Source organism: Exserohilum turcica, assembly GCF_000359705.1.
Source record: "Exserohilum turcica Et28A unplaced genomic scaffold SETTUscaffold_2, whole genome shotgun sequence".
Classification (NCBI taxonomy): Eukaryota; Fungi; Ascomycota; class Dothideomycetes; order Pleosporales; family Pleosporaceae; genus Exserohilum; species Exserohilum turcicum.
In genome coordinates this window covers 3,158,803-3,183,365 of record NW_007360025.1, presented here as the reverse complement: position 1 = coordinate 3,183,365, position 24,563 = coordinate 3,158,803, and the positions used below count along the sequence as shown (strand labels likewise).

At 52.9% G+C, this 24,563-nt stretch overlaps 10 protein-coding genes across 10 annotated transcripts; 4 read left to right on the top strand and 6 right to left on the bottom strand.

The window, feature by feature from the left end:
* Nucleotides 1-804: 804 nt before the first annotated feature.
* Nucleotides 805-1,182, bottom strand: SETTUDRAFT_88280 (uncharacterized protein; the record flags this gene model as incomplete). Its single annotated transcript, XM_008027625.1, has 1 exon — nucleotides 805-1,182. A coding segment is annotated over one exon (378 nt), but the record flags the coding sequence as incomplete, so codon positions are not given.
* Nucleotides 1,183-1,679: 497 nt separating this feature from the next.
* SETTUDRAFT_87837 (uncharacterized protein) lies at nucleotides 1,680-1,943 on the bottom strand (the record flags this gene model as incomplete). Its single annotated transcript, XM_008027624.1, has 1 exon — nucleotides 1,680-1,943. A coding segment is annotated over one exon (264 nt), but the record flags the coding sequence as incomplete, so codon positions are not given.
* A 598-nt stretch (nucleotides 1,944-2,541) lies between these two features.
* On the bottom strand, nucleotides 2,542-3,000 carry SETTUDRAFT_31668 (uncharacterized protein; the record flags this gene model as incomplete). Its single annotated transcript, XM_008026896.1, has 1 exon — nucleotides 2,542-3,000. One exon carries the CDS (start codon nucleotides 2,998-3,000, stop codon nucleotides 2,542-2,544), a length of 459 nt encoding a protein of 152 aa, XP_008025087.1.
* Nucleotides 3,001-3,525: 525 nt separating this feature from the next.
* On the top strand, nucleotides 3,526-8,424 carry SETTUDRAFT_19923 (uncharacterized protein; the record flags this gene model as incomplete). Its single annotated transcript, XM_008026776.1, has 2 exons — nucleotides 3,526-3,605; nucleotides 8,043-8,424. The coding sequence occupies 2 exons, from the start codon at nucleotides 3,526-3,528 to the stop codon at nucleotides 8,422-8,424; spliced, it is 462 nt and encodes a 153-aa protein (XP_008024967.1).
* Nucleotides 8,425-10,313: 1,889 nt separating this feature from the next.
* Nucleotides 10,314-12,067, bottom strand: SETTUDRAFT_136198 (uncharacterized protein; the record flags this gene model as incomplete). The annotated part of the gene is made up of 2 exons (XM_008027623.1): nucleotides 10,314-11,498; nucleotides 11,547-12,067. 2 exons carry the CDS (start codon nucleotides 12,065-12,067, stop codon nucleotides 10,376-10,378), a joined length of 1,644 nt encoding a protein of 547 aa, XP_008025814.1. The 3' UTR covers nucleotides 10,314-10,375.
* A 1,016-nt stretch (nucleotides 12,068-13,083) lies between these two features.
* Nucleotides 13,084-14,512, top strand: SETTUDRAFT_163349 (uncharacterized protein). Its single transcript, XM_008027622.1, has 3 exons — nucleotides 13,084-13,451; nucleotides 13,501-13,557; nucleotides 13,609-14,512. The coding sequence occupies exons 1-3, from the start codon at nucleotides 13,160-13,162 to the stop codon at nucleotides 14,142-14,144; spliced, it is 885 nt and encodes a 294-aa protein (XP_008025813.1). The 5' UTR covers nucleotides 13,084-13,159; the 3' UTR covers nucleotides 14,145-14,512.
* A 1,185-nt stretch (nucleotides 14,513-15,697) lies between these two features.
* Nucleotides 15,698-17,058, top strand: SETTUDRAFT_154098 (uncharacterized protein; the record flags this gene model as incomplete). The annotated part of the gene is made up of 2 exons (XM_008027621.1): nucleotides 15,698-16,048; nucleotides 16,099-17,058. 2 exons carry the CDS (start codon nucleotides 15,698-15,700, stop codon nucleotides 17,056-17,058), a joined length of 1,311 nt encoding a protein of 436 aa, XP_008025812.1.
* A 483-nt stretch (nucleotides 17,059-17,541) lies between these two features.
* SETTUDRAFT_41741 (uncharacterized protein) lies at nucleotides 17,542-18,594 on the bottom strand (the record flags this gene model as incomplete). The annotated part of the gene is made up of 2 exons (XM_008026955.1): nucleotides 17,542-17,836; nucleotides 18,085-18,594. 2 exons carry the CDS (start codon nucleotides 18,592-18,594, stop codon nucleotides 17,738-17,740), a joined length of 609 nt encoding a protein of 202 aa, XP_008025146.1. The 3' UTR covers nucleotides 17,542-17,737.
* A 612-nt stretch (nucleotides 18,595-19,206) lies between these two features.
* SETTUDRAFT_89281 (uncharacterized protein) lies at nucleotides 19,207-20,037 on the bottom strand (the record flags this gene model as incomplete). Its single annotated transcript, XM_008027620.1, has 2 exons — nucleotides 19,207-19,896; nucleotides 19,948-20,037. The coding sequence occupies 2 exons, from the start codon at nucleotides 20,035-20,037 to the stop codon at nucleotides 19,207-19,209; spliced, it is 780 nt and encodes a 259-aa protein (XP_008025811.1).
* A 752-nt stretch (nucleotides 20,038-20,789) lies between these two features.
* On the top strand, nucleotides 20,790-23,888 carry SETTUDRAFT_116370 (uncharacterized protein; the record flags this gene model as incomplete). The annotated part of the gene is made up of 3 exons (XM_008027619.1): nucleotides 20,790-21,958; nucleotides 22,229-23,004; nucleotides 23,068-23,888. The coding sequence occupies 3 exons, from the start codon at nucleotides 20,790-20,792 to the stop codon at nucleotides 23,646-23,648; spliced, it is 2,526 nt and encodes an 841-aa protein (XP_008025810.1). The 3' UTR covers nucleotides 23,649-23,888.
* Between the last annotated feature and the right edge of the window lie 675 nt (nucleotides 23,889-24,563).

The following is a 24,563-nucleotide window of genomic DNA, read 5'->3' as shown; positions in this document are numbered from 1 at the left end:
ACGTCGGCATGCTTGGTGAGCAGCTGCGGCATTGTCCACATGCCTAGCGTATTGTGCAAATCACGACGAGCTTTCCCCAACCGGGAACAATGCTGGAACAGGTGCGCTACCGTGTGCTTCCCCCCCGCATGGGCATTTGTTGTTGTTTGTTGGAGATATCCCGATGGAATGGAGATAGCTGTTGAGGACAATGACGCTGGTTCGCATCTGGATCAGGATGGTACTCTGCGCGCGAGAGAGTCCCTTGTACAGCTTGAGATTCGCAAGTCCCCATTTGTTCCCGAATTTGGAATCCACTGATGGAACAGCTGGTTTGCCGGAGGCATAACGTTCCCAACAATATTTTTCCCAACATTGTTCACTCTGTTTTGCTGCCTGGGGTTGCGCATGACGCTTGATCTCTCTCTTGCCTATATCCGGCTTGTCCCAGGCCTCCTTTGCTTTTTCTGGAGTAAACCGCTGAATGACTCTTTCAGATGCGACATTTCTGTACTCATTGGCAGTTACATCCAACTGATGGTATGGGTGATGGCTCAGGTCAAAACGCCAATCATGGCTCTTTGAACACTCTCTCAGCTTTGGAGACTCCACGGTGGTTCTGTCTTCAAGTGCCAAGCCACGCTGAGAATGGGCGTATCTCTGTTAAGTGATATCAATGGGATCAATACATAGGTCCTTCATCACCATGTTACCCGATGTGCCCCAAATCGCACCAGATATGCGCAAAAGACATCCGTACTGGAGAGCGGCCAGTTTTTGGACATGACCAACGTGGAAATAAGATGAAGGACCGCCATCAGAGCTTCAAAGGTACCAGGCGCCACATGCATATGTGATACGAGGGAGAATGCATTGAAAATATAGCCTCCGTAGCTGATATAGGGAGAGTCCCCATGTGGATCCAAATATGCTCTGAAGGCTGTGCATTCTTCTCTTCACACATTCAACAATGTGTTCGACATGGCCATGCCAACTGAGGTGAGGGTCCACCCGTATACCGAGGATACGCAAAGGTTGAGCTCGAGTAACCAAAATCTTTCTCCGATTGGCAGTCATTTCCGGTATATCTGGCAGGTCTGCAAACAGTTTCTGGCGTGGTGTCTGGAAATGCAAGAAGCTGTACTTGGGTGGAGAGAAATGAATCCCAGTAGTCTGGGACCAGTCCATAAGTTCTTTGTGCAACAGGGCTCAAAATAGGTATGGTCCACGTATGTGCAAATTGTCACTGTCGCATTCTCGTGCTTTTCCTTCAAAATACTGAAAAGCTGAGGGGTAAAGAACAAGAATAAGACTAGGGATAGGGGGCTTTCTTGTGGTATGCCAACGTTTACTCAATAAGGATCTGAACGCTCACCACGAAGATCAAGCTCTGTACTTCTCTGTGAGAGAAAAGATGCTGTCAAGTGTATCAGCCAGTCAGTAATCATGAATCGGCTAAGACTTGGAGAATCTTCGCTCGATCAATGTGGTCGTAAGCACTTTGATGTCCCGGCCTATTAGCGTGGACTTCAACAGTTCAGCCTTTCCATTCCTTTTTCTTTCATTTCAACGGGACCAGCCAAGATAAATGGGGTTCGAGAGATATTGGATAGCTTTGGTAGTGTTGCCACCAGGTGCGCCGAATTGCATGTCAGGCAGGAGAGAATTATCTATTGCATGATTCTTTAGACAATTTGCAATCAGCCGTTCAAAACTTTGTCAAGGTGGGAGAGGAGGGCAATGGGACGATAGCTTGTCGGTTCCGAGTAGTCGCTTCTGCCTGGCTTACGTAAAACGTAGGTACACGCATGTTTCCAGGCGTCCGCATATGTAGAGTACTTGAAACATGCCGAAAATAGGCGGTTGAGATAGGGGGTGGTAACATGTCGAGAAAGCTTCAGCATATCCATGTCGATCCCGTCAGGTCCAGCCAACTTGCCACCAGGCAAGTTACGAAGGATCTTCAAAACCTCTTCCTCCGCAACCTGCCGTAAGCATCCTACCTGCTCGCGTTTACGCGGTAGCTCTGGCACCTGGGTAGGAAGTCCTTCGGGAGCTTGATCCTGCAGACAGACATGAGACAAAGTAGATCTTGCAAATCAATCTGCCTTTGCTGCTGGAGTGCTGTGTTTAACACTACCCTCTCGCAATGTGGCAAAACGAGCGGGCTCTCTTTGCTTAGTCCATTGTTCGGATTTGCGAGCCCATTTGAAATATCCAGAAGGGCGTCACACGGTTGAGGTGATGATATATCAACGGAATGACTCGCGATCCGATTTTCGTAATAGCTTATCCACCTCTTGCCGACGCTTCTTCAAAAATTACCTTGTTAGGGGATTGGACGAATTTCGATATTGTTCCAATGCACTCCTATCGCTATTCTTGCACCTACACAAATCTCTGGCTATTAGACAAAGTGGGGTACACAATTTTTTCGAATGTCATGGAAGGCCGGGGTGATTTCCTTGACCAGTTCAGCGAACTATAAAATCTTAGTTACCGATGTTCATCAATCGCAATCAGAATATACCATGGATGAAGTTGGATCGTTGGGCATATCGATCATTTCGAACTCTTGAACTGTACATTGTGTGAACCAGTGCTCGTCGTTTGCGCCGTAATGTATCGAACTCTTTTCGCCAAGCAGTTCGGTTGCATATCCATATCCAACCTAATAATACGATAATCCGTCTTGATTCCCCGGTCCTGTATGACGCAAGAGCCCAAGGCACGAGTGGCGAGTTCCTGGCTGACCCGTGCAATGTCAATTGCGCTGTCATATTTGCAGTCTGTTCTAAGATACGACCGTGAGTAGGTGATGGTTCCATTGACCATCAGATTGTGCGTGCGTTGGCGAGCGAACAGGCCAATGATTCTACCTTTGTGGCATACGTTCCTCACGTTGAAACCTCCCCAAAAGTCGTTGTGGAGGTTATTATCCCCGACAAGGATGTCTGTACGTGATGACATGCATATATCACATAAGACGCTGACATGAATTAGGGTAAGATTGTTGTACATGTTATAGATGTGGAATGTTCCACTAGATGTCCTGAGGTGCAGCGTTGCAGAAGACCAGGATATTGTCGGGAACGTTTAAACTGAAAGTCACCGGGTGGAATGCTGTCACGAATCAAGAACGCGACACGGTCCATCTCCAGCATATCGAAGATGCTATGGCAATGTTGACCCTCGACTCATTCGCTTTGCCCCTGATATGGGGTAGTGCTTTGGGCAGTGCTATGCTTTCGTGAAGAATTTGCCTTTTCGATTGCCGCTGCAAATCTCCTCACTACTCTTTGGTGAGCGGAACTTTGCAATTGGGTTTTCGCACGCCTGTCTGTAGCACTGAGGAATCGTTTCTCTTCTAGACGCAAATGGTGCTTGCTCCAGCATTCGAATCTGTACCCTCCCAAGTACGACAGTTTAATATGTAGTGCTGCATCCGGAAGACATGATGTCTGGAGAGCGTGGCCCATTTCCGCGTTCGTATATCGTATTAATTGGTTCTATGTGTTTTCTGAAGAGCCACCATCGATGTCCAGAATGCTTCCAATCATTGTTGTATACAGGGCATATGGCATCAAGGACATCTTGCTCATGTTGCAGCACCCCATGCCTCAGAGGTGCGTGCTCTGGTGAAGTCGGTTGAGTCTTCTGGTTGAGTGAAGATGGTGTGTTGTCGGTCAGTCTGTCGGATGTTACATGCTGTTGCCACTCTGGATCAAGCTAGCGACTGGGTCACGGGTTCCTATAGGACATCAGTAATGTTCCTAAAGAGTTTCTAGATTGGCCGTACGTTGGTATAAGACTCCTGCCAACGATCGTCACGTAACCCCGTAAGGGGGCGCTTGCTCAGGCTGCTGGATCCTGTTACAATTTGACCCAAGACGGGATAGCTTGGTGGGCTTTTCTCACAGCATAGCCGGCGGGCAGCGTAACATGCAATGTTTTCAATGCGCCCCCACTCATCCCATCCCTGGAATCTTCCACAGTACACCAAACATGTTCAACGCATCGCAACATACGTGACCTGTTACAATATGGCGGACACAGACAACATTTCAAAGCGCCGCAATATACAGGCCATAGCAAACGCGAGGCAGTGCGTGCCGTATTTCAGCTTCCCAATGCTGAAGTATGGGAAGCGTTTGAGGCGCGTCGGTGAACCTGCGGGATTTTCAATATGTTGCCATAGCAACCGGAGCAATTTGTTCTGTCGTTACTACGGCAACCATCTGGAAAGTGTCATCAACTTGTCTCCTATCTTTTGGTATCCTCAATTTTGGTTGATTACGCACATGATCTGCATTGGTTGCGCCCCACCAGTAGCGTGCGAGGTCGAAGTATTGTTTCAAAACAATCAGCGTGACGCTAGAAATGCGTCTCTCCTGCTTTCATTTGTATGCTATCTTTCACAAATCGTCGGAAAATCGATCTTTGAATCTTCACCTAGTCAATGCGCAATGCTTGGTGACGCGTCAAGACGCACGGCCCTTGCATGACATGCTGACAAGTCGTACGAAGCTGAAACGCCGTCTGATAGTCATGAAACATGACTAATGCGAGATTACTCGTACTGTGTTTCAGATTTATATTCACCCGAAATACGGCCGAGCTGACGTGAGCATCCGTTTCCATGGTGATGCTAGATGCACGGGACAGCAGTGGATTCCTGCGTGCATATTTACTGAGAATCCTTTGGTAGATTGGACATGGATGGAGAGATCAATCCAAGCAGAGCGCAGATTTGTGTGCTGACTTCATGGTGCTCGGTGAGACTTCGGCAGCAGCGCCATAAGACGCACGCTCATGTCTTGTCCCCGACTCGCACAGCACACCAAACACACAATCCCCCAGTCCAAAGGATAGACCATCCTTCGTAGCCATGGGAAGGCGTGTAAGAAGATGCAATGCAAATCGACTGGCACTGCTTGCAGCATCAACCTGGTCATGTCGCTTTACCTTGGCACCTTGACCTTTCGCACGCCATCTTTCTGCCCACTCGCAGAGACCACAGAGGCTGTACACTTGCAACTCACCTCAGTTCCATCACTACGTACCGTCATGAGTCTTCATCTGTCCATGTGCAATCATTCTGAACCACATGCAATATTGCATCACCAGTTTTTTCTTTTTTCAGAGTTTTAAGTATATGCATTACGACATGCATGCCTGTGACATAATTTCACCTTGAATTGTCGCACATGATGCTTCACATCCTTAATTTTAACGTCTCGTGCATTGCAGAGCGTTTGAAACGCCGCATGTTTCTCCACACATTCGATAGATATCCCAAGGGTTGGTGCCTGTTTGCATGTTGGGTAACCTTCTACCATGCTTGTTTTCAAACAGCTCAACCACGCAATAACCGTTCAATAATACATCAGGCCCTTTGCAGAAATGTGAACACGTCTCATTCTATGGCACATTGTAATTCGAGTTTCAGCGCTTATACCGCGGACTAACATGCCGTCTGATGTCAATTCCGCAATGGTTCCTCACTTACTCTGCTCATCTAGGCCATAAGCTCTGGATACGGCATTCACCGGTGGATGCGGTAGAGCGAATCCTCGCATGACTTTTCAACCTTGCACATGGACTGACACACATTCTCGCAACCATGCTACCCCACGGCCACACAATTAATTTTCCAATCTATTAACAGTCTCACATTTTTCCTTGGATGCCATCTTTGTTCCCTTCAACAAGATCAAGTCTGTCTTGTTGCCCATTAATCTAAAATCACTGCTACCATCAACCATTGCCTTTCTCAAGCTCGAGCACCAGTCTCAGATGATGAACAAAATCTCCTTTCTCATGAATTACACACTCACCAAACTGCGAAAGTCACTAATCAAGATCAGCAAAGTTGCAAACTAAGCCGTTTCAGTTGGTGCGTGCAACTTCGCTATCAGCTTCAACAGTAGCTACATAGATAAACAACAGCGTACCTATTTCAATTTCCATTGTATCCTTATTCAGGACCTCCTCATTCATTTTACCCTCTCAACTCTCCATATTCAAGTGTTATCGTACCATTTTATCATATTGAATATACCGTGTTTTATTAGAGAGAGCTCCTTATTCTCTATTTCCGGCCTTTCAAGTCCCGAGAGAGGCAGACACTTTCGTGCAAGTTGGCAAGCGCATGTATTCAATGGTATACCCCTAGCCACCCTCTCTAGCATGGAGCCAAGCAATAAAAAACCTCGGTCCGAATTCTAGGGGTCAACTGAATAATTGACAGATCCCAGCCAATGCCTCCCCTCTTCTCCCATGTGCTTTCACGCCCAATGATCCCGTTTAGATTTCATTCACGTCTTGCCTCGTGTCTCAGCAGTCGTGTCAATCTTTTGTTTCAGCGTTACTGTGACGTCTTCGATGTAGTTTTGCAGGCAGAAGAAATATTCCAACATAGTGCGTATCAACACGAATCAATCGTGTAGGAATGATTGATCTGTTGTAGTAACGTAGAGATTGCGATGCCCTATAGTTAAGGTAACAACACCGGTATTCCATGACATGGATCGCTATTCATCTATGTGAGTCATTATCCGATTTTAGACATAACGTTTGAGTGGCAACTCATTATCGTTGCCAAGTCGCTGTAGTCTGACGCGGGATTTGACAGTTTTGGTTTTCCCCAACGTCGCGTGATGAATTGTATACACTATACACGGTTCATTCATCCTTTTAGACCGGTGAGACTTCAATAATAGCTCGAGAGTGGTCATTTGCTTCCCCTTGTAGATTGTACTGACAACCTCCCCTACCACGCCTAGCAGCTCTAAATCGTCCTTGTCTTCCGGTTGCCCGCAATCTCTTCATGCCCCCAACTTTGCTGGTTGGTTAGAGGCTAGAATACATGAGCGATCTAACACACTCAGCCGTACGAAGAACTGCAAGGAAGCCTAGGGACGCAAGAATCATTGGCCCACAACATAAAATGCAGCCATGTCTAGGGGAGAACTTCTTCCATGCTATGTAACATATCCACGAGTACAAACAGGCCTTACTTTGTTAAAAGCATTGGAGGAGGATCCCGCTTTCAATACTAATTCATGTTCTCATATTACGTAGTAGCAGCAATAGCAGCTGTAGTGATAGCTTTGGTAGTATGCAGCCGCCACAGTGGTAGTGGTGGCGGCGGCGGGAAGCCTTCGCTGTAGGAGTGGTAGACAGCTTCTATAGTGAGAAGTAGCTGCTGTAGTAGTATTCATGGCCATAAGTATTAGCAGGCTTCCCAAGTAGACTACTACCTAGATCATGCAATGCTTATACGCTCTAGAACTCTTACAAACTTTTAGTTTTTCTTGTTTTCCGCGAAAGAGAATGGTTATTACTACTAATCATTAATCGTCAAACTTAAAAAGGTTCCTATTACCTACTAGGTATAGAAATAAGGAGAATAAATAAAGTTCGTAATTCATTACTTAGCTCTAAGTGGCCAAAGCTGTTACGGTACGATCCCTATCAGAAGACTGTAAGGTGCCAAAAAGTTTTGTATTGCTTGGGGGGGGGGTATTCAGGTGTACTCCTCTGTCGTACTTATAGGAGTCTTATCTCAGTCTATACTATTGTAGGAGTATCCGTAGCCTACTCCTTGACAAAAGCTTTAGCATTCCCAAACGTTAAGACTACTGAGCAATTTCGTTTTTGGTTAAATTTTTGCCTAATCTGATGGCAACTTAATAGGCACCCCTTAAGGGGTTGCGCGACGACTACTTAACTACCGCTACTTCTTCCCTTGCAAACCTTTACACACTGGAGAGAATAGGCAATGTTTTATTTAATCATACTCCACAGCTAAAGCTACAATGAAAGGGACAACACACTTTCTAGACAACTCGGATAAACGTCAAACAAGTCATCTTAAATATGATTGAGATGTCGTGGACGAGCTAGCTAGTTGTAAAGTAAAGGATCGCTAGGATATCAGCACAACGGCCGCCTGCTTCATCCTGAGAATATTTGCTTCTATTTTAGTACACACACCCGCTCAATCCTCTCAAAGCTGAATATGGGCATATTGGAGACCAGTTTTACGACTACAAAGTCAGCAAGCTGTGGTTCAAAGAGGCTGCAACGTTGCACGCATTCCAAGTCAAAGCTCGAAGACCAGCACCTAGTCCTAGGAAGATTCCACCCAAAATAGCCAACATCCAGAAAAGCAAATGGTGGACCAATGTCTCTAAGAAAACCAAGGCGGGGAAACAAGACGCACGGTTGCTCAAAGCCCCTGCAGAGTCTGCAGAAGTAGAGAAGTCGGGGGCCAGCGACTCCATTCAGCCCAAGGCAAATGAGAAGGAGAACGCGACGCAGAAGACATTGTCCTCGGAGGCGGACGACGACTTGCGCAAACATGCTCTGCGCAAGCTCTGGAGGCTCATTCTTACCCACATTTTCTTTCCGCAATATCTGCATCAATATCCATCACACTAACAACAGGTTTTCGCAGCAACTATCTTCCTTGGATGCGACCGAGTAAGTAGTTCTCAACATGTCTTTATAGTGACCAAATATCTCCTTTATTCCCCAGCGATCCCTACCCAGCACGTTCTCACCTTGGTTCCATCTTAAATTGCAGCCCTTTCAGCGAAGCGGTATTGCAGCAGGCAAGGACTAGAAATCAGCGCTTGACGGACGACGCTATTTACTCTACCCAAACAAGCAACTAAAAGTCATGAACATGACAAAAGGCTTTGGTTTCTGCGCTTGCTATCGATGTTATATTGCGACTATATTGCCGCCGACAATCTTTTTCGTGAAGACAAGGGGGAAAAAGAAGGAGAAAACGACAGGAGATAAAGCAGCGAAAGAGGGGGAAATTGCTAAATAAAATGTGAGAGAAGGTCGCAGTCTCTCTATAAACACTGCGCATACAGACCGGCCACCTCAAATACATAATTGATTAATCAACTCTGAGTCGATAGTCGTGTTGCATTGATAGGGTGGGGCTTTTTTATTTCATCCGGGGCTATTTGGCGCGCACCATGAGGTGGTGCGTACAAAGAGAGGCTGCGCGGAACCCTTCCGCCCCCACCCTCGCTTAACACCCCGCCCCCCATCAAGGCGTCGCATCACACCTCCACCCACTGCGCCATCCAGCAACCACACCCGCATGTTGTCGCGCGCGTGCATCCGCCCAAATCTGATGCCGGGCGCGCATATCGAGACGTACTCTAGATGCGCGCTGCTTAGTGAGCAGCATATCTCCGCATTAAGCGGGTCAACGCGTTTGAGTACGGTGGTATTTCTCTGCGTAGTGGGAGTCGTACACACTCACATCCGTACTCATCTCAATGTAGATACGCGACTGCGACAACCGCATACGCGGTAATTATCCTACAATGACCACGCGCGATGGGAATAGCTGGCGGTACATTGCATCAGTACAAGTTTCAAGACATGGAGGGGGTGTGAGTCGTGGTGGTGGAGAAGCTTGCCGCTCTCTCAGAACAGGGAAAACGGGCTCTCTCTCTCTCACCCACCGCCAAAAGCAGCTCTTTTTTAGAACAACGTGCCGCCCACCACGACACCTAAATTAGATATGTCCAAGCTGTATTATGTCCAAGATATGTGTGCTAACAGAAGAAGTACTGCAGTAGCGATTCTAAAACTCAAGGTTAGCACGCCTCCTCCACTGCCTGGAGCAGCTTAGTCGGCAATTTTGTTCTCTACGTCTAATTTTCCCCGTTCCGAGAGAAAGGAGAGAGAGTAGCGGTTTTAATGCGCGACACGTTGTTGTTGCTGCGACGGAGATATATGTGTGTGCCATGATTATCTCGGATGAAGAGCGGTAACATAGATGGGAGTTAGAAAGATGAAGGGATGGGCCTGGGCAGGTCTTGATGGCGCTCCCCCGGGTATGCGGGAAAGATATGAAACCTGTATAGTTAGAGAGAGACGGTTTAGCATCCTACCAACTACGTACGGCGAATCATACACGTGCGACGCTTCATTTTGGTGCTACCACTACTACTGACATGTCGAGTCGGTGGGTGGGTTAGCAGGGCGGTATGGCGCCATGGTTGTAGCTGTTGAAGGAAGGATGCTTCATATGTAGGTTTTGGATACTTTTTTTTTTGAGAGTTGAAGGGGCGAGGGCGAGGGGCGAGAGGTGTTCTTAGGGGCCTTGGGGTTGTGCTGTATACGGGGAATGCGATGACGATTGCTGGTGGGGATGTCGAGGATGTGTAGACTAAGAATGGGAATGGGTGTTGCCGACGTAGAGCGGCGTGCTAGAGTATGTACAGAGTAAGAGGGTGCGGCGAGTAACCACATTGGCAAGGCTATGGCGCTTACTGCCGGCATGTTTGCCACGGTCATGGTTGAGATTGCTGAGATTGGTAGCCGAACGATAGCATGTACATTCGAGCTCAAAGGGCTCCTATCAGACAGATTCGTCTCCAACAATCTCATCTTCTCCCCCATTTCTGCTTTCGCCCCACGCTTGATGCAGAGTACTTATGCATTCTCCCCCACATCGTGCCTTTGGACAAATCCAAAACCTGGGCCCTGAGCCAAGACGATTGCCACAGCCCTGTTTGGCACATATGAGCCACTTTTCACCATCGCTCTTCAGACCCTTCATCAACATGGATTTTGCAGCCTCCGTCTTCTTCGCCACTAGCTCTTCGCTCGTCAACTTGTTGCACTCGCGGCAAACGGACCTGGGAAGCGTCTCGAGACTGCGCTGTGTTTTCTTGGGCGTGCCGAGGATGTCAATGTATCGCTGGTAGAAATTTGGTTGCTGCTCAGGAGGATTGGGAGCGCATTTGCATCGCGCGCTCTTGTACTTGTTTTTCTTCTTGGGCTGAGCGTGGGCAACGTGTTTGTAGTAGCAAGGCGTGCAGTAGGGTACACACTGTTCCAAGTGGTATACTACTGGCACTTGGGGAACCAGAGGGAGCTGGTAGCACCCGGCGCATGTCTGGTTTGGGCATGCCCAACAACGCCTTCTTTCTCGGTCGCAACAGGTGTATTGATTGAAGACGGTGAGGCGGCGGTGCAGATCGGTGGCGGGAAGGACGGATTCGCGAACCGATCTGGAGACGGCAGCTAGGTTGAGGACGTCGACGTAATGGAGGTACATGTCGACCATGATGAGCATGTCGTAGACACCTAGGAAGTCTGCCAGCGGCGTGGGGTTTCCCGGCGGCCCTTGGTACCTTCCAACATTCTCTCTCCTCTTGGCAAGCTCTGTCTGGAGCTCTTTCAGCGCAACCTCGGCCTTTTGCTCGACACCCAATGCTGTTTTCACGGTATACCGACGCGCTGCTCGGACCGGGCCCTTTACTTTCATGGGAGAGCCTCGGAAGAAGAAGACTGGAGTGTGGTACAGGAGGCACGGGAACATGAATATCAATAGCCGAGGCATATACAAGAAGCATTTGCCAATTGCTATGACGCAAACCTTGATCGTGTTAGCCAAGGTCAAAATTTGCTGTTTGAGGTTGCGCATGGTGCCCAAAAAGATGACCATGCCCATGAAGGAGAGCAAGGCATAGAAGAAGCTGTTGTTCTCAGCAGGGTATTACAAGGTATCTTTGCGTATAGCTCACCATAAAGAGACGCCGTATTGCCATTCTTCCACAAAAGCCTTGCATATCCTGGTCGGAGTCGAGACAGTGCCGTTGAGCCTCGCAGCAGCAGCAAAGAAGCTTTCATTGGCGCCTGGAGGCCGCTGGTTGAGCAGAGTAGACGGGTTGTAGCACGCCTTCGTACTTTGCGGGATATATGTCCTCTGGGCATATGTGGCATGCGACAAACCGATGGTAATGAACAAGTCGACACCCGTGAGGGGTATATGCAAGGGCGGCTGTAGAATGAGAGCGATTATGCAAGCTCCTAGGTTCCAGAAGAAGGCCCAGATTCCCCATTTTTGTGCAAGGTCTTCTCCGATCACGATGGCTTGGGTGTAGGTGCCGTTATGAAGCACGGCGTTATGACGCACGAGGAAGTCTTGGTTTATGACGTGTCCCTGGTAGATGACAGTCGGCGCGATGAGGACGAAGCGAATGGGGAGGGATATGATGTGCAGCAGGAGGCAAAATGATTGAAAGTCGTGCGGTCTCGGCAGCATGTTGGAAATCCAGGGACGGGCCGTGGCTGTGGTCCGACCTTGTAAGAGGCAGCCTTGTCAACAATATTTCTCACCCAGAGTATATGGCAGATGAAGAGCGAACGAGATAGCGATAGGTCAAGCAGCGACGAGGCATGAGAGAACAAGCTGAGGTGCACGAGAGATGGGACTGGCAAGGCTGAGTGGTGCCAGGCGCACCGCACCGGGCCTGGCAGTCTGCCTGATGCGAAATCGGTACCGACGCATTCTGGTGGCTGCATATTCGAGGGAGCCGTGGGCGTGAAGCGCGAAGGAAGGTGGTGTCGCAGCCTGGCGCCGCGGTGTGAGTGGCCGTGGTGGGCGCGCGGTCAGCCGATGTGGTTTAGCTGGGGGAGCCGGGCCAAGGTTGCAGATGCCGGTGAAGCACCACGGCACTGCTCACTCGCCACGGCAAATGGGTGTTGCACCTTGGCTCAGCCTTGGGCCAGACGGCGTGTGTGTTTGCGCTCGGTGGTACTGGGCCAGGCGGCATGTGTATTCGCGCTCGGTGGTACTAGACGATGGGCGGGCACTCTGGAAGGCGCACATGACGTCAACAGGGCGACGGCGAGCTGGCGGCGAGCTGGCGGCGAGCTGGCGGCGGGGAGTGCAATTTGGACGGATTCATGCCCGCACAAGTCGGGGCCATGGCAAATCAAAACAAGGCGTGTGGCGACAAGGTACGGTTGTCGGGTAAGATGGAGCGCGCGGTTGGGGTTGAGATGGGCGCCCAGACTAGTAGCGCACGGGTGCAGCCGCGCTCAGCGGATCGCTAGTCTCCCCAGCAACGGCGGGTGTTTATCGATGATACAACGTCGCAGAAGACCCCGGCCCCCGGCCCTATCATCGACGAGCAACATAGCGTGTGGCGGTCCTTAAGGGCTTCACCGCAAAAAGAAAGTTTGAACGGCCTGTCAGCACCCTCGCCAGACCCTCCTCGCGACTCCTGCATAGCTTCGACGTTTCACCTCCGCCCAGCAACCTTTCGGCCAGATCCACCGCCACCGCCTACATGAGCAGCTGCTAAGAGCTGCCCCCGACCCCGCCGCGACCGACTCACCAATCCGACACGAAATGGAGGCCCTCTTATCCCTTGCTTTCGACAACATTGCGTCCAAGGATACGCAAAAGATTCGCAAGGGGCTGCGGCAGATTGAGGGCATGCTGGCGCAGATCTGCCTCTCGAGCGGAAAGTCGAAGCCCTGCACACCAGCGCACCGCCGGAATGCTTCAGCAATCAGCCTGGGGGAGCAGCAGCAGCAGCAGCAGCAGCAACAGCAGGCGACGCCCAAGAAGCTGGGGCAGCTGTCGGACGATCTCGCCTTCCGAGAGTTCTTCCGCTTGCAAGAGGGGTTTGAATGGAATGGTGAGCTGAGTGAGACACGCGGAGGAACAAGAGGCTGACAATGTTTAAGTTGTGACGCGCGTGGCCGACTGCCTAGATCGATTGCTGGGCATGGGCAGCAGCAAAGGTATGAAATGCGCGCGTACAGGCCATGGACGAGAGCTAACCGCCACGGCAGACGGGCAGAACGACATCCTCATCCTCTCGTCGCTATCCAACATGCAAGGCCTGCTCCTCCTGCACCCGCCGTCGCGCATCATCTTCGGCCGCGAGGTGTACATGAACCTGCTCCTCGACCTCCTCGACCCGTACAACTGCCCGGCGATCCAGTCGCAAGCGCTGCTGGTGCTGGTGTCGGCGCTCCTGGCGACACCGCAAAACACACGGATATTCGAGCACATGGATGGCCTGCTCACGGTCACCAGCCTGTTCAAGGACGAGGAGACGACGCAAGGGGTCAAGGTCAAGCTCCTCGAGTTTTTGTACTTTTACCTGATGCCCGAAGTGCCCGTGTCGGGCGCGCAGCGGAATCGGACCAAGGTCGCGGCGGCCATGGACCGGCGGAACAGCGCCGACGAAGGGGCGGAGGGCATCAGGAGGCACACACGGTCGCAAGCGGAGAAGCAGCACATGTTGGGCAAATACCTCAACAACGTGGACGCGCTCGTCCAGGACCTCCAGGAGAGCGCGCCGTTTACCAATGTTGGGTGCTAGGGAGGAAGCAAGGCGGGTCGCATACAGCGGGTGTGGCGAGGCGGGTTCTTTTTGGTTTTCACTGTGCATGCTTGTTTTGGGTTGGCCATAAATTGGGTCTTTTGAGCGAGGCGTCAAGGAATGTTCACAGTGGCTTGCAGTCTTGCTTGTCGCATCCATGGGGCGCTGCTCGTTTCCTTTGTTGCATGCATTGTTTGGGTTGGCTGCGAAAGACTGATGGCTTCACTGCACATGGCAGCGGGTCCCTGGGCGGGTAGACGAAGGACGGGGTTGACTGTGATGATGGATCGACGCGCACTGTCGACGGGGTGGGCGTGCGGGGACGGCGGGGCGTTCGCTGCCTGGCCTTTGCCATAATCCAATAATACCATTTGAGGAATACCGGGTGTACTGTCCATGCGGCGCGACCATGTGTGTGTGTGTGCCAGATGCTCAACCACAACAGCGCGGCAGGGCGTCCAGGCGCATCTCGCTGCCGTGCGACTGGACGAGGCGACGAAAAACAGGGCGGGCATGGATACGTGCAGAGCGGCGATTGGGTGCTGAGGTAATCGCAGGCCATCTCGCGAGGGCGCGAGCCGCGAGCGTGAATGGCCCCCGAGAGTCGACGGACGAAGCCTGGCAGACGTCACGTGAGCGAGCCTGCCACTTTCGGACCAAACCGGACTAGTGCTGCGGGCGTCGGCGGAAGCTAAACCTTGGGGCGCGCCTGGCCGCGTGCGCCCAGCCCTCGACTCCCACACCCCATATGACGTCGCCCATGGACATGCAGCGCCGCCATCGAGCCCGTTGCCGGGCGCCAGGACGCGCGAGAGCATGTGTGCATGCATTGCTGCGAGAGAGAGAGAGAGGGAAAAAAAGGGTGAGGGTACAGTCTAGAGGCTGCGGGGCGAGGCTTTGGGCCGCCGTTATCTCTGCAGGCGCAGGGCAGCACCGCGAAGACACAGCTACCAAACATGGCAAGCAGTCATGACGCACCGCGAGAGCGAATCACCGGCCTCCAGCACGGCTCGCTAGCCAAGGCCGCCAGGCCAGAAAGGCGGCTATTCGTGCAAATGCAGGCAGAGAGCGAGCAACCTCGTCGTCCGGCCACGCCTCCACCCAGGGCTGTTTACTTAGTCACGCCCGCATGCCGCGTCTTCCGTTGACTTCACCATTATGCACCATGCATTCTGCTCTAGCGCTCCCGTCTGCATCGGCATTGCCATTGCCATTGCCATGCCATCGGCCTCATCCTTCTGCCATCCTCCTATCTGCTCCCTCTGCGCCACCTCCATACCGACCCTTTGCTGCCACTGCCTCCAGCCCTGCCTCTTCACCCGGGCGTACCAAGTTGGCCGCCTCACGCGCGGCGCCCCCAGACTGCCGCCCACCCATACCTGCATTGCTCGCTGGTCTGCTTACTCGGTCCATCGTCATCTCTGCATTACAAGTACAAGCAGCACCCCAGGCACCAGTGACGTCGGCCCTTTCTTAAAACCCACTCGCAGCTCTCCAAAGTCCTATACCCTCCCTCTCTCTGCCGGATATCGCACTACGCCAAAGAGCACACCATGGGCGCAGGAGCCTTCATAGAACCGCTCGTCGTCGTCACCCTTCTCTTTGGCGGCACCTGGCTAAACCGCAACACCGAGTACCGCCTGTTTGGCCGCCATAGAGTCTATCAGAACTCGCCCCGGTCAGCCTCGCCTGCTTCCGGTCGCTCCAGTCCCTCGTCCAGCGCATCGCTGCTGGCAAATGTCGACGAAGAGCCGCCATGGCGGAAACGCGAGCTGGTGCTTTTGGGCTTGCGCAAACAAGTCATGTCCCCAAACACAAAGCGGTTCCAGGATTACTTCCTGTCGCGGCTGCTGCGAAAGTTTCCCTTTTTGGTCGAGGCCTGGTATTGGGCACTGATATACTGGGTACGCCAACTTGCAATGGTCTGGATAGCACCATGCTGACTGTCGCTCAGGTCTACCAGCTCGGCCGCGCCTTCACCGCCGTGACCATGGTTGAAGGCACTGTCAATGTCGCTCGCCGTCACGCTCTGCAACTCATCCATCTTGAACAGCGCCTGCACATCTTCTTCGAACTCGATGTCCAAGGATGGTTTCTCAAGCACCCCTTCCTCCTCCACTGGACCAACCGCACCTATTCCTTCATCCATATCCCCGGTACCATTTTGTTCCTGGTGTGCCTCTACTACTACACGACCACGCGCAACCGCATCCATCTTCCCCTCCACAACAAGCAAATAGGCGAGACAGACGGAAGCCCGGCAGGCCCCAAGCTCTACGCTGCAAGGCGCCGAACCATGGCCACGTGCAACCTGATTGCTTTTATTGTATTCACCCTCTGGCCCTGCATGCCGCCGCGTCTTCTCTCCGACCCCGACGTCCCAGGAGAAGTGGGCAAGGAGGCGCGTAGCTTTGGCTTCGTCGACACTGTGCACGGCGCCGAGGGCGAAAGCAGTGTGTGGACCCAAAACAAGTTTTGCAACCAATATGCTGCCATGCCGTCGCTGCACTTTGGATACTCGCTTCTCATTGGTCTCACCATCATGTCCATCCCCCTCGCCCCGCAACACAACCGCTCGCGCACCATCCCCATCACCATGGGCTTGCGCATGCGCGTCCCGTCGCTCCGCCGCTTCCTCTGCGTCCTCGTAGGCGTGGCATATCCAGCCATCATTCTCATCGCCATTGTCGCAACCGCAAACCACTTTATCCTCGACGCCGTCGCGGGCGCCATGGTCTGCGGCCTCGCCTGGACCGGAAACACCTTCTTGCTCAACCTGCTCGCCCTCGAGGACTACTTTTTGTGGTGCGTCCGCATTCACAAGCCCGTGCGCCGCTCCGTCTACTGGGACAGTGACGACGACGAAGAGTACACCAGAGTCAAGGTCGGCGGCAAGGGCGTCGTCGTTGATTAAGCGAGAGAGAGTGTGTGTGAGAGAGATTGCTGTTGTAATGATTCAAAATAGCATCTTGCAGACTCCCCATGCACATTGAATGCCGGGGTCTTATGAACCTTTTTTTTTCTCTACCTAATACTACTTCTTTCTTCTTTAACAAAGTGATGGGGATTTGGCCATCTTGTTCCTCGTTCGACGAGCTGGTTCGTGGTTGTTGTTTTCATGGCGGAGGGTGGCGAACTTGGTAGAGTTGAGCAATGCATGGAGGGACTCTCTTTTTTTTAACATTTATACCCAAGTAATGAATCAAAGACATGCATTATTATGATTACTATCATTATTCTTGGGTCTTTGGCATTAGTTGTTGATGCAGGGGCTAAGAGTGAGGATGAGGAGCGAAGCCAACATGGCGCAAGATGGATGGATATTTGCAGCATTCGGGCTTTTTTCTTTTCCATTTCTCAGAGGGAGCGCATTCATCGCTTTCTCGTGTATCCGCATCATCTTCTCCGCTCATCGCATTCCATAGCAGCATAGTCAATCGTTCAGTTCAGTCTTTGCGGCAAAGACAATAGCCATGTCCATCTTGCCATGTGCGACACACGCACACCGACTACCCAGCTCTACCACGCCTTTCCTTCCTTTCCTTCCTTTCCTTTCTTTCCTTTCCGCACTCTGCATCTCACCACCCTCGTTCCTAATCCGCCTCCCCGGTATCAGCAGCAGCAGTAGCAACAGCCTTGCCGCGAAACTGGCTTTTCCACCCGAGTATGAATGAGCAATCCATTTCCTTGATCTGGCGCCGTCAGCTCAGCTCAGCTCATCGCATCACATCGCATCAACATCCCCATTCTAATCCAAGAAGAAGAAGAAATAGTCACGTACCTTAACACCACACTCCTCCTCCTCCTCCTCCTCCTCCTCCTCCTCCTCCTCATCCACCCCAACTCCCCCAGCCTCCCTAATCCCAATCCACCCCGCCCCACCTCTACACCCCCCACAACCACCCCTCGTCTCCTCCCAATCCCCCCACCCGCAACTCACCCACCCACCCTCGGCATTCTCCCACAAAAACCTCACGCCCCCCTTCTCAGCATCAAACGGCCCAACCCGAAACGCTGACGGATACCCGGGTATCCTGTGCTCGACCATGGCGCTCGTGTCCGCGCTGAGATGCACGACCGAGGTGGTGAAGTCGCCGTTGCGGACGAGTGCTGAGATGCTGTTTTCGTCGTCGTTGTCGGAGCAGGACCGCGTGAGGGTGAGGTGAAAGGGGAAAATTAAGATTGGGTTTTTAGGGGCGCTCGGAAGCCATGTTTGCCTGATTTGGGCGGTTTTCGTGAGGGTTTGCGTGGGCGTGTTGGCGATGGCGATGAGGGCTTCGTTTGGGGGGTTGCGTGTGGGGGCTGTGAAGAGGAGGGGGGCCGCGTTGTTGATGTAGTCGTCAGGGCTCTCGAGCGCGATGACGAGCGCAGAGGCTGGGGCTACGGCGGCGACTGTTAGGGCGTAGAGGAGCATGGTTAGCACCAAGGGGACGAGTAGGCGGCGCATCATGATGGTTGGAGCTGTGAGCGTTAAGGTTGTGCGTTGTGTAGTAGGTATCATAACATACATTGTTGTATTGAACTAATGTTGGTAAAGCAGTTATGGCAAGTTTGTGAGAGCAGTCAAGGAGAGGATGAGAAATATATCGCTAGTACTCGGATAGTCGAAATGACTACTCGTGGTGAAGAGCGCACGGTCCTGCATGAGCAAACGGATGGAGCATGAATAGATTGTGGGATTGTGGTATTGTGCACAGTCTAGCCGGCGAGAGTAGTTGGTACTCGAACATAAGAGACTATTCAATCACGCGCTTCGGCAGCGAAATGAATGTTGAGGGTAACATGAAAAAAGTGATAGGCACGGCCTGGCCACCATGAGGTATGCGCAAGACGCCATTGTCCAATAGAATCCAGACTAGGGACGCGCGAGGTACAAGGTGAGATTACAAAGAATATACGTGACATTGTTGTGTACAATCAACAAAAAACTCGGGGTATAGTGTTAGGGAGAGTATAGTAACTGTAACGCCAAGACTGTAACATGTGTGCAATGTGCCGGGGCCCAGTCTAGTACCGAAAAAGGAAAGTTGAAGCTGACGAATGGAACGCAAGGAAAGATTTTTTAGCGTCTGCTACTCCTGGTATTGTGTCGGCTGGGCCTGTCGTCTCTGTGCGAGCGATACGTATCTTGGCGGTAGCCCATCTCCTCGTCTCGCATGCGCTCACCACGGTAGGAGCGCTGTGGGTGACGAACGTCGCCATGCTCGTCGCTGAAGGGGCTGCGTCGCTCGTCGATCTCGTCATCAAAGTCAACATACACCGATGCAGGGCGAGGCCGTGATTCCCTTGGCATGCGAGCCTCTTTTTCGATCAGCTCCTTGGGTTTGTAGACCTTGTCGAGATGTTCCTCGAGGAGGCGGACGTTTTTGCCGTTGGCCTTGACTGCTGCATCGGCAAGATCGCCGAGAATCGGAACCAGGCCGACGAGGAAATCAATGGCCGTGTTAATCAACATCATGAGGATGACCGTGGCGGGTAGTCCGCATTCGACCTTCATCATCTGGCGGATGAGGTTGAGCGTCAGGGCCGTGGCGGCGGCGTCGCCGACTGCCGGGGCGAGACCAATGACCGACGACCAACCAAAGCGAATGCCGAACAGCGAAAACAAAGCATAGTCGAGCCTGTAGGCACTCTTGCGGGCTTTGGCCAGGATGTTTGCGTCGTGCGAGGGGATGTAGCTCGGGATTTCCTTTTTGACCTTCTTCGTCTTGCCCGGCTTCCTGGGGTGGGGGATTTCTTCGTAAAAGGGATCCTGCAGTGGTTAGTACTGCAGGGAATGCAGCCAGGGCGATGGCCAACTTACATAGGGCCCAGATGCGCTCTTGGACTTGTACTTTTCCATCTCCTTGCCCAGCGCCTTCTTCATGGCGTATTTGGCGACGAGGTTCGCCATGTTGGCGGGGTATGTGAATGTGCGGGAGCGTAAAAGGGGCTGGGGTAAATGTCCAGGCGACTCTGAATACAGGCCTGCAGCAACGCTCAGAACGGCCTATATGTATGTCTTTGAAGTGCGAGGGCGGCCTTTGACGTGGTGCTGCACTGCGGCTGTCTCAGAGCAGGCGGAGGGCGTGGTTGGCTGCGGGCGCTCTGCGTGGGGAAATGTGAAACGGGCGCGTCGCTGGCCTATGTATAGCGGTCGAGCGCCAAGCAGAAGAAAAGGCAGATGCTGCGAAGGGGTTGGCAGGTAAAGGAGCGACGAAAAGAAAGCGACGGCCTGGGCCTTTTTTAATGCATCTGCAGCAGCGGCGGCGGCGGCGGTGAGTCGCTCGACTGCCCTGATTGTTCTTCTGTGACGCGATCGACAGCCGGCAACGTCATACCAGCACTCGCACTAGGACGGCGTCAGCGGTGGTTTAAAAGCACAGCCACAGCCACACCCGCCGCCGCCACACTCCCGTCCATCGCCTCCGCCGGCGCCCAACCAGCAGCCACGACGTAGCCCTCTAGCATCAACACCACGCGCCTCAACAACAACCCTCCCCGCCATTATTTGCGGCTGTGCAGCGCATTCGCTCCCCCGTCGCCGCATCTAGAACGCTCGCTCGCCCGCCCGCCCGCCGCCTGCCCTCGCCGCCCTGCGACGCCTGCCATCTCCAGCTGCCCGCGGCATGCTCGACACGGGCCAAATATCCCACCACACACACCATGACATCCACAAACACGACATTAGTTGACTGGCTCGACGATCTCTGCGTGCGCTTCATCGTCAACCTACCCAATGAAGAGCTGCAGTCGGTCGAGCGAATATGCTTCCAGATCGAGGAGGCCCAATGGTTCTACGAAGACTTCATCCGCCCGCTCGACCCCCACAACCTCCCCTCGATGCACCTGCGCAAGTTTTCCCAGCTCATGTTCCAGCACTGCCCGCTCTTCTCGGCCTACTCGGAGCAGCTGCACCAGCAGGCCTACGAGCAGTTTCTGGCCTACAAGACGCGGGTCCCGGTGCGCGGGGCCATTATGCTCAACGAAGAGATGACGCACGCCGTCCTCGTCAAGGGCTGGAAGAAGGGTGCCAAGTGGAGTTTTCCCCGCGGCAAGATCAACAAGGAAGAGTCGGACCTCGATTGCGCCGTCCGCGAAGTCTGGGAGGAGACGGGCTACGACCTTAGGCAGGCTGACCTGGTGGAGCCGGATGAGAACATGAAGAAGATTACCGTCACAATGCGCGAGCAGAGCATGATGCTCTACGTCTTCCGCGGCGTGCCCATGGACACACATTTCGAGCCGCGTACACGAAAGGAAATCTCAAAGATTGGCTGGTACAAGCTCACCGACCTGCCCACGCTGAGGCGCAAGAACCAGATGCAGCAGGGCAATGGCCAGGATATGATCAAAGAAAGCAGCTTCTACATGGTTGCGCCATTTCTCGGGCCGCTGAAGCAGTGGATAAAGCAACAAAGCAAGCTCGGGAGGCAGAGGGCACGGAACAGCGCGCACATGGCGGCGGCGCCAATAGCAGGCACAGATGACGAGGATCTTCAACCTGCCCTCTACGATACAACGGCCGACGAATCAAACAACAACTTTGCCAACATGGTGGCCCAGCTAGGTCGTGGCCACCGCCCGAGCGACTCCCTGCCCGAATTGTCCCAAGAGCTGCAGGCGCCACAACAAAGCCAGGATCCCGCCGAAGCATTGAAGCGGCTACTCAGTGTGGGCGTGCCTTCGCCTGCAGTGGAAGCGCCTAGCAATCCCGCCCCGAACCCACAGGCCAACCCTCTCCTGGCACTGTTCAAGCAGGGCAATACCCAGCCTGGAGGGGGTCAACAGCCTCGGACGCCGTTCGAGCAGATCATGTCTGCGCCTCCGCAGCCGTCAAGCCCCCATGGCCAGCATCATCCCCGACCGCCCCAGATGCAGAACATGGGTCCTCCACCGTCGTTCTTCACACCCCAAGGGCCTTCGGGACACTACAGCGGCATGCCACACGCACATATGCCGCCTCAGTTTATGCAAAGCCCACCCCAACATCCAGGCTCCATGTTCGGACCTCAGCCACCGACTATGCAACATGCGTTTGACCAGCGCAACCCACAGCTGGCTCAGAACATGGGCGACGCCCCATTTACAGGCGGCAACGGAAGGCCCGCTATACCCCCTGCTTCAAAGTTGCCTGCGCCTAACCTCAACCCGCATGCCATGGGGTTGTTGAACTCATTCAAATCCAACACGCGACAGTCTCCTGCTCCGCAATCGCCTCAGACAACCATTGCTGCGCCACTGCACAGAAGCTCGCAAACAACACCCCAAATAGAGCATCCTCTTCCCCAGCATTTGCCGCACGGGCTCCTATCACCACATGGACAGTTTTCTGCTAGCCCACCGCAATTCCATTCGCTGCCCGTCAGCTCTAGTTTTGTTCCCGAGCAGCCAAAGCCGAGGAACCCTCACCAAGATTCTCTCTTGTCTCTATTCCGACCCACCCCGCCACTGGACAGCCCGAAAGAAGCACCCGCAGAGCTGTCGGCACTCCCTACAACACCAGCATATGTGTCTGCTCAGCCAGCCACCAACCCCGCAGAGCTGCCCAACCCAGGGACGCCAGGTAACCATGGCGCTCTTCCTACCAGGACAAAGATGACATCGGCTACTGTGAGCGGCCCGGTAAACGCACCGGATTTCGAAACGGTGAAGAAGAATAGGCAGGCCACAAACGGCAGTTCGTCTGGGCCTTCGCCATCCACCAACATGCCCTTTATGCCTCAGATTCTCAAGCGTCCACAGCAGGCCTCGCCTCAGAATGTCGCAAAGTCGTCGAGCTCGCCGCTGCCGTTCAAACCGCAGATCCTCAAGCGCCCTCAAGCGCAAGACCAAAAGCAGGCGCAGGCACCGCCTGGGGAAAAGAGCATGGCTGAGCAAGGTACGTTGTACTATTCTGGACTAGGCGGCCACGTTGTTCAGGCCACTGACGTTGATTTTGCAGCGCCGGCGCACAAGCCATCGCCACACGCACAGGGATTACTGGACATGCTCAAGGGAAACTCGCCTCAGCCCGCTCCCGCTCAAGCCGCGGTGCAGCCGTCTGGCTCGCCCATGCCTCAACCCGCCATGGATCGTCATGAATCGGTCCCTTCTGACCAGAAGAACGTGCTGCTTTCCCTATTCAACAATAAATCGTCCTCTCCCAGACCCCGGGGACATAGCCCAATACCTCCGACCCGCTCACCCTTTGTGCCAACACCGAAAAGAGCTGTGTCGGGTGTAATCAGCCCTGTCAGTCCTCTACCGGTGAATGGCAGTGCCGGCGCGGTCAGTCCCCCCGAGGGCGTTGTAAACCGTAGTAGGATTAGCAGTATCGGCGACGGAGCAGGACCTAGCATTGTCGTACCGACTCGAACAAGTCATCATGTGGGCAGCAGAGTTAGCACACCTCATCAAGAAGGTGGAAGTTTGGGTGGACTTAGAAGCCAGAGTAGAGCGGGCAGCACGGGCGAAGGCAAGAGTCCGGTTGACAAGACATTTTTACTGGGGTTTTTGGAAGACGTTGCGCGGCGTGGCCGTTGATGTTGGCAAGTTGTTATTCTTGGTTTCATTACATCCTTGGAATGTATAGGGTTGGCATGGCTTTGGCTAAAGTCGCGAGGTGTGCGTGACCACCAGCATCCGGCCCGGGCTTTGGAGAGCGGATTTTTGGGGGAGGAAAACCACCCATCTAGTATCGGTAGCGAGTCGGACATGGCCGCAGCAGCATAGCCTTCATTTCTACGCATAACGACAGCATCAAATCACCAGCAATTAATTGTCAAGTCCTAAAACCCTCACTCGGATGGCGGAGCATGACTAAACCTACTTACTTACTCGCGTGGTCCGCCTTTTAGCCTGTCGCACGATACCAAGACATGTTTCCAATCAAGCAAGCAAGGAAGCAAGGAAAGCAGAAAAAGCAAACTCTAAAGGAAGAAAAAAAAGACCCCTCATAGCCGAGAAGGAAAGGGAGTGAAGAAGGGGGCAATGGCGATGAGGGGGAAAAAGTCTCTCCCGTAACGCCCCCTGTGCAAGTCCCACTCTACGTACAATACGACCAAGTACCGAGATTGATCGAGTACGTACGGAGGTGCCTCACAAAAGTTTTGTCCCACGCTAATCTCGGCGCTTCGGCATAACTCTTCTTGGCGCAACTCCCACCTTTGAGCTGAGTAGCTGTACGATTTGTCTGTATCTATCGTTACAATGTCTCCTAATACTGATCCTTACACCCGCACCTTAATTGTGGCGTTAAAGTCACCTTCTGTTGGCAAGTCTACATCACAGATCTCTGAACTTACTGATGTTCATCCTCGTACGGTCAATCGTATCTATAGTAGAGCTATTGAGGCTGGTTTCGAGCCAAACGTTCTCCCTCTTAAGATCCTCCCAGAGCACGTACAAGACGCCCCTCGCTCTGGCCGACCTTCAAAGCAGACGGATAAGGTAAAGGAG

Excerpts from the sequence above, each read along its gene's own strand:
- SETTUDRAFT_163349 (XM_008027622.1), top strand. The coding sequence starts at position 13,160 with ATGGAGGCCCTCTTATCCCTTGCTTTCGACAACATTGCGTCCAAGGAT. Across the intron at positions 13,452-13,500 it reads AGAGGGGTTTGAATGGAATG|TTGTGACGCGCGTGGCCGAC; the intron begins GTGAGCTGAGTG and ends ACAATGTTTAAG. Across the intron at positions 13,558-13,608 it reads GGGCATGGGCAGCAGCAAAG|ACGGGCAGAACGACATCCTC; the intron begins GTATGAAATGCG and ends CCGCCACGGCAG.